Genomic DNA, 7,917 nt, shown 5'->3' with positions numbered 1-7,917 from the left:
CGCCCCAAGTCAGGCCAGGGGAGTACATCTAGTTTAGTATTGCCTACTCTGACTGGCAGCAGCTCTCCAGGCCTTTAGGCAGGTGCCTGGGTATGCCAGGAATTGAGCCCGGACCCTCTGCAGGCAAAGTGGGTGCTCTGTAACGTAAGAGGTAGCCCTTCCTATAAAAGCGAGTTTTTCGTGGGAGCTACCTTCTCATGAGCCAAGCCGCGGCAGCCCGTCTAGTTTAGCGTAGCCTACACTGACTGGCAAGGGACGTGGGCAGCGCTATGGGTTAAACCACAGAGCCTAGGGCTTGCCGATCAGAAGGTCGGCGGTTCGAATCCCCGCTACAGGGTGAGCTCCCGTTGCTTGGTCCCAGCTCCTGCCAACCTAGCAGTTCAAAAGCACGTCAAAGTGCAAGTAGATAAATAGGTACCACTCTGGCAGGAAGGTAAACGGCCTTTCTGTGCACTGCTCTGGTTCGCCAGACGCGGCTTAGTTCTGCTGATCCCAATGATCATCTGATCATAGTATTATAGAATTTTATAAAGTCGTAAGGGACCACGAGGGTCACAAAACTGAGAAGATCTATAATTGAGAAGATCCATTGGGGCTCACCAAATTTTGGGCTAGCATAGGGTGCTATAGGGACGCGGGTGGTGCTGTGGGTTAAGCCACAGAGCCTAGGACTTGCCAATCAGGTCGGCGGTTCGAATCCCCGCGATGGGGTGAGCTCCCGTTGCTCGGTCCCTGCTCCTGCCAACCTAGCAGTCCGAAAGCACGTCAAAGTGCAAGTAGATAAATAGGTACCGCTCCAGCGGGAAGGTAAACGGCGTTTCCGTGCACTGCTCTCGTTCGCCAGAAGCGGCTTAGTCCTGCTGGCCACATGACCCGGAAGCTGTACGCCGGCTCCCTCGGCCAGTAAAGCAAGATGAGCGCTGCAACCCCAGAGTCGTCCGCAACTGGACCTAATGGTCAGGGGTCCCTTTACCTTTTACACTGACTGGCAGAAGCAAGGGTCTAACTCCAGGCCTGCCAGGAAACTTTTGCATGAAAAGCACATGCTCTGAGCCACAACCCTTTCCCATCGCCCACGTATTCAGAGTAGACCCACTGAAATCAATGGTCCTACATCGACCATGCCCATCCCTTTCACAACGGAGGCATAGCTGGACGCAACCCTGAACCTGTGCAAAATTACTTTAAACAAGGGTTGCGTAGCCATCGGTGCACTGCTTGCGCAGAACGCAGCCCAGGGGTGAAGATGGAGGCTCACTGATCTCCCATGCCTGGGTTATCAAATGATAAGAGCATGGGTTTGTGGGTTCGAGCCCTATGTTGGGCAAAAGATTCTTGCATTGCTGCGGGTTGGACTAAATGACACTAGGGTTCCCTTCCAGCTCAACATTAGCTGAATCTTGAATCAGCTCCCACCCACCCCAAACGATAGGATTTCATGCCATTGTGTGTGTTGCACTTCCCTGAGGGGCAAAGGAGTTAAACAGCAGCCAAGAATAATTCTTAAACTTTTCGCCAGTGTTTCTGCCGCGTTTTCATCTAATTTGTTCTCCCTTCCCAAGTGAAGCCGGTGTGCTGATAAACCCATCACCCGTCTTCCTTAGGAAACTCCCAAACATCTTGGCAGTTTCATCATTATCTCCGCACACCAATATAAAGGTAAAGGGACCCCTGACCATTAGGTCCAGTCGTGGCTGACTCTGGGGTTGTGGCGCTCATCTCGCTTTATTGGCCGAGGGAGCCGGCGTACAGCTTCCGGGTCATGTGGCCAGCATGACTAAGCCGCTTCTGGCAAACCAGAGCAGCGCACGGAAACGCCGTTTACCTTCCCGCCGGAGCGGTACCTATTTATCTACTTGCACTTTGAGGTGCTTTCAAACTGCTAGGTTGGCAGGAGCTGGGACTGAGGAACGGGAGCTCACCCCTTTGCAGGGATTTGAACTGCCGACCTTCTGATCGGCAAGTCCCAGGCTCCGCAGTTTAACCCACAGTGCCACCCGCGTCCCTTCCGCACACCAATATACCTGCCGATAAAACTTTTGGGGGGAACGGGACGTTCTTGACGCACGTCCGAAAACGCCGAGTGGCGTCGCGATTTCACATGCACAGAAAATCCAGAGAGGGGCTTTGCTTAGCCAAGTTTCAACTCAGCGGGAAAGATCGGGTTTTGGCAAGGCACGCAGTGAATGGCAAGAAAACCTCTCAGACCCGGGGGAATTAATTGGCACACAAAAGAGTAAAAATATAGAGAAGTCAAAGTGTGAATAGTGGATAGGGGGGGGCGTACGATCCCAAAACAGAGAGACACCCCCCAGCTATCAGGCGGCAGACTCCCGAATACTCACTCCCATTGATGCAGGTTCAAAACCAACCGTCCAGCGACCCATCTACCGACTCATTCAGCACTGTAAATATACGACCCCATTTATGCATGTTTGGGGGTTTATCGATTTGTGTGTGGGGCAGCTGGGGGTTTCGGAGGGGCTGGGGAGGGGGGTAACCAGTTGTGTGTATGTGTGTGTTTTTAATTGTTCCTTTAATAAAAGTGGGGAATGCTGGCTGTGGAGATCCAGGTGTGTTTTGTAGCCATTTGAGATAAAATTGCAGAGCTGAAAGGGCCCCCTGGGGGTCATCCAGACCAACCCCTCACCCTGCGATGACAGAGGATTCCCGATAGATGTCAGCTTTCTCTGGATTAAACTTAGTAAGTGGGAGTGCTGGTTGAAACATCGCTGTCTCCAAATAGCTTTCTCCTCTGTGAATTTGTCCAGTCCTCTTTTAAAGCCTTCTAGCCTGCTTCCTGTGGCAGGACGTTCCACAGTCTAACTTTGTGCCGCAGGAAGGACTTTACCTGTGCTGCATCGTCTTAAAACAATGACACCACTTCTCCCCACCCCTTTCCGCTCCAATAAACACAAACCAACCACTGCCTTCTTTTTTTTCCCCTAAGAAAAACAATATTTATTGTTTCATTGGCTGTGCATCAAATCAGAAAAGGAGGCGTCTGCAACAGAATCAAACCCGCCAGCCGTTCCTTCCCCCCTTTTCGACATTTTGGTTGGCACAAGTCACCCTCTCCATCCATCCGGACACCCAAATCCGGCTTCCACGAACGGGGGGGAAGGAGAATTATTGATTAGGATTTGCATCCAAGAGACCTTGAACTCGGGACCACTAGCCACAGATGCCGGACATGGCCCCACTGAATCGAAACTTTGGGGGGACATTTCTCTCTCTATGGCTTTTAATTAAGAGCGGTACCCAAACTCCCACGGAAATCAGAGAGACCTCAAAGTGCATAGTTTTTAGTTTTAAATTGGGTCCACTCAGGTCATTACTGCCTGTGAGTTTCAGACAGAGAATAAACCTGGGATTTAATGGAACTGAGGAAGGAGGAACCTGGAAACTTCTTGCTATAGAGAGACCATGCTCTGACCTTTTTCTCAAAAGAGACCATTAAGTTTATAGACCTCATGGTTCTGGGCTAAGGGCTGGTTCACAACTGAACACAGGCAGGCAGCAGCAATCTGCCCACCCTCTTCAGAGACTGGACCAGGCAATTTCTGCATGGAGCCCCTGGCAAAACTTCCTCTTAAGTTCTTTGCTTTCAAGGGGGGTTTGAAGAATAAGAGGGGCAATATAGCAGCAGCTCTAAGCCATGGTAGTTCAATGGAGCCTCCAGTTTGAAGCGCAGTCTACCTCCGATGCTCAGGGGCGCGGGATTGGCCAGTGTGGGTCAGGTGACAGATTCAATACACCCAGCCTGGAAGGGCCTAGGTCTGCTCAGGTTAGCTGCAATTCTTGCATTGCAGGGGGTTGGACTAGATTGCCCTTTGGTTCCCTGCCAACCCTACAATTCTATGAAAAAAGCAAATTTCTTTACACCTCACCTGTGTCCTTCCCCACCCAGGACGTTCTTCAGAAACCTCACATCATACAACTGGGATTTTTTTAAAAAAAAGCACATCCGATTTTCACCATTTTTTTAAAAAAAAACAAAAACATAATTTTATTCCAAGCGCAGAATCTGAATTTCCTTGATGCAGAATTTGGGGATAGATTGCATAGATTACAACCGGTACTTTGGATCTGGGAGACCTGAGTTAGAGGCACATCACTCCCATGGACTTGTAGAATGCAGGGGGAAATAGTCCTCTGGCCTCAGTTTTCCCCATCCGGAAAATGGGTTTGAGGGCAATTCATACTGGCGCCACTGAGAGGACACCCAAGCCAAGCGGAGATCCTTAGAGCAGGTCTGCAGGCTGGAGGAAAAAGAATGATCCATGAGAAAAATAGCAGCGGGGGGGTTGTTTTCGTTTTTTAGTGTCTCAGTCGAAACTGATCCGACCAGCAAAGGAAGCCGGAATCCCGTTGCAAAAAGAGTAAGATTGCTGTTTTTCCAAAGTCGTCAGTATATTTCAAATTGCATGCAGCTCAAAACTATTTTTGCATAGCATCTTCAACAAACATGGAGGGCCCCCCAGCCAAGGCGGATTTCCCCCACTGTGGCGGAGGAAGTGGGGCAGGCAGGTTCCATCACAAGTAAGCGGGCAGCGGTGCTGAGCATGTCGAAATGTGGCTCGTGTTTGTGGTGGACGGAAACCTGCCAGCGACCAAGTCCACCTCTGTGGGGTTCTTGTCCAAGTGTTGTCCAAGCAGCTTGTTTATCCAGCCTGGTGTTTTACGCACTGACCGGGAGCCCCTGAGAAGAGACAGCTCACAGCACACCCCCCGTTTGAGACCCCTGGGTCTTTCTGAGTTTTGGTCCTTGCCCCTAATGTAAAATTCTAGTCCTCATGGAGTCTAAATCAAGAGCCGATCTGTAAAAGCAGGAGCAACTGGAGGTGTCTTTCTCTGAGCCACACCCAGCTCTATGTTCCCTTACACTGGCTGGCAGCTTCTCCCCAGGGTTTGGGGGCAAGGGGTCGTTTGACCTGGAGGAGCTAGACACTGTGTGAGTGCCTGGAGGCGGTTGGAGGATGGATGGCGGCTAACAGATTGAGGTTGGATCCTGACAAGGCAGAAGTACTGTTTTGGGGGGACAGGGGGTGGGCTGGTGTGGAGGACTCCCTGGTCCTGAATGGGGTAACTGTGCCCCTGAAGGACCAGGTGCGCAGCCTGGGAGTCATTTTGGACTCACAGCTGTCCATGGAGGCACAGGTCAATTCTGTGTCCAGGACAGCTGTTTACCAGCTCCATCTGGTACACAGGATGAGACCCTCCCTGCCTGCGGACTGTCTCGCCAGAGTGGTGCATGCTCTAGTTATCTCCCGCTTGGACTACTGCAGCGCACTCTGCGTGGGGCTACCTTTGAAGGTGACCCGGAAACTACAACTAATCCAGAATGCGGCAGCTAGACTGGTGACTGGGAGCGGCCGCTGGGACCACATAACACCGGTCCTGAAAGACCTACTTTGGCTCCCAGGACGTTTCCGAGCGCAATTCAAAGTGTTGGTGCTGACCTTGAAAGCCCTAAACAGCCTCGGTCCTGTATACCTGAAGGAGCGTCTCCACCCCCATTGTTCAGCCCGGACACTGAGGTCCAGCGCCGAGGGCCTTCTGGCAGTTCCCTCATTGAGAGAAGTGAGGTTACAGGGAACCAGGCAAAGGGCCTTCTTGGTGGTGGCGCCCGCTCTGTGGATGTCAGATGTCAACAACAGCTACGTGACTTTTAGAAGACATCTGAGGGTAACCCTGTTTAGGGAAGTTTTTAATGTTTGATGTTTTATTCTGTTTTTAATATCCTGTTGGAAGCCGCCCAGAGCGGCTGGGGAGGCCCGGCCAGATGGGCAGCGTATAATAAATTATTATTATTCAGGGTGCAGAGGGGGTGCTCCATCACTGAGCTGTGCCCCCACCCTGGAAGACTGGCAGTACCCGGACAGTAATGCAAGATTCTAGTCCTAGTGTTACTGGCAGTGAATCAAGACTCTGGTCCACATGAGTCTGAACTGCAGGCAGATCCAAATAGGAGCACAGGAAATTATACTGAGTCCGCGTAACCTGGGGGAGCAACTTCCTGGGTCTTCTGAACCCCCCCAAAAAGGTCCTTTAAGCTGAACTTGCCTGAGGCTGGACCTGGGGGCTTTCTGCACGCGCCTAGGGGCGCTCTCTGCTTGCGGGAAAGAAAATTCTCCTATCTGCCTTTGTTCCACACAGGGTTGCACCCAGACATCTGGGAAGTTTGCACGTTAGGTGCACCCCAAACTAACGCGCCCCCACACACCTCGCCCCATTGCAACAAAAAGTTTTCTCTCTCAAAATACCTCCCCGCTTCGAAGTAAGCGGGAATCTGGCTTGCTTCCAGGCGAAACGGCTTGCAAATTCGCACTGGGGACCCAATCCACCTCAATCACGGTTCACGGCTGCTTTGGGGCTCCCCGTCACCCCAGACCCCTTGGCCACACTGGCTGGGGGGGGGTGTCCCATAACATCTGGGGAGGGGCATCAGGCGGCAGAAGGCGGATCGAGAGAAATGGGGGTGAGAGGGGAGGTTGGGAGAGCGGTCAGTCTCCCCTCTCTCTTGAGGCCCAAGAATCAAGGAAGTTTTGCCCCCCAGCAAAACCTCCGGGGGAACTGTCCGTCTGCTAGAAGCCGGAGTGGATAAACGAAACGAAACCAGGAAAACGAAACCAAGGACGCTACATTTCCCGCGCCCAGAACGGAAAAGGAGACCTTCCCAACGGACGCCCGCCCTGCCCCTCTCTTGGCACTGGGGTGGTGGGGGGTAGAGGCAGTCACAGCAGGGAGGGTGGCCCCCCACCCCACCCCCCGAAACGGAAAAAAAATTGCACAGAGTTCGCCGCCTCGATCCGGGGGAATCGGGTGGTGCCGGGGGACATCCAGGCTGTCGGTGCGGCGGCCGCAGGAACGGACAGGGCAGATGTGTGGCGGGAAGGCAGGTCCCAGCAACTCCGCGCGCTCGTCGTCTCCTCACTGCCCCGTCCCGTAGGGCCAGTTGAAGGTGCTTCCCGAGAGGAGCATGTCCCTGATAAGCGTCTCAATGGGGGTCTTGCCCACCAGTCTCATGAAGAAGAGCTGCGAGATGAGGGAGGCGGGGACGGCCCGCAGCGCAGGGAGGCGCAGCAAGAGTCTGCCGAAGCGCTGGGGCTGCGAGGGGTACTGCGAGCGGACGTACTCCGTCAGCGCCACCTGCGCCTTCTCCTGCAGGCTCTCCACGTGCGCGGGGTCCGAGAGGCCGCAGGCGTCTGAAACAGAGGAGATGGTTATAATATTAATAATAATTTATTATTTGTACCCCGCCCCTCTGGCTGGGTTTCCCCAGCCACTCTGGGCGGCTTCCACAGAGACCAAAAATACAGTAAAATGTCACACATTAAAAACTTCCCTGAGCAGGGCTGCCTTAAGATGTCTTCTGAATGTCAGGTAGTTGTTTATCGCTTTTGATGGGAGGGTGTTCCACTGGGCGGGTGCCACCACCGAGAAGGCCCTCTGCCTGGTTCCCTGTAGCTTTGCTTCTTGCAATGAGGGAACTGCCAGAAGGCCCTCGGAGCTCAGCATCTGGGCAGAACGATGGGGGTGGAGACGCTCCTTCATATATACTGGACCGAGGCCGTTTAGGGCTTTCAAGGTCAGCACCAACACTTTGACTTTTGCTCGGAAATGTACTGGGAGCCAATGTAGGATGGGTGAATAATTCCAAATTTTCACATTTCCCTGCCACACTTCAAATGGTCAGCACCAACACTTCAAATTGTGCTCGGAAACATACTGGGAGCCAAAGTAGGTCTTTCAAGACCGGTGTTATATGGTCTCAGCGGCCGCTGCCGGTCACCAGTCTAGCTGCCGCATTCTGGATTAGTCGTAGTTTCCGGGTCACCTTTAAAGGCACCCCCACATAAAGCGCATGGCAGTGGTCCAAGTGGGAGATAACCAGAGCATGCACCACTTTGGTTT

The 7,917-nt window shown here is 52.8% G+C and overlaps 1 protein-coding gene across 3 annotated transcripts in view; it reads right to left on the bottom strand.

The window, feature by feature from the left end:
• Positions 1 to 2,924: 2,924 nt before the first annotated feature.
• The window catches only part of NR2F6 (nuclear receptor subfamily 2 group F member 6), a 34,457-nt gene continuing 29,464 nt past the window's right edge, over positions 2,925 to 7,917 (bottom strand). For all 3 annotated transcript variants that reach the window (XM_053372516.1, XM_053372517.1, XM_053372518.1), the window contains one exon: positions 2,925 to 7,208. In XM_053372516.1, coding sequence (XP_053228491.1) covers positions 6,934 to 7,208 — 275 coding nt within the window. In that variant the 3' untranslated portion in view covers positions 2,925 to 6,933. The remainder of the gene's footprint in view (positions 7,209 to 7,917) is intronic.

The sequence above is a fragment of the Podarcis raffonei genome, chromosome 18 (assembly GCF_027172205.1).
Source record: "Podarcis raffonei isolate rPodRaf1 chromosome 18, rPodRaf1.pri, whole genome shotgun sequence".
Taxonomy (NCBI): Eukaryota; Metazoa; Chordata; class Lepidosauria; order Squamata; family Lacertidae; genus Podarcis; species Podarcis raffonei.
Note: the sequence above shows the minus strand (reverse complement) of the source record. Positions and strands in the feature narration are given on the sequence as shown.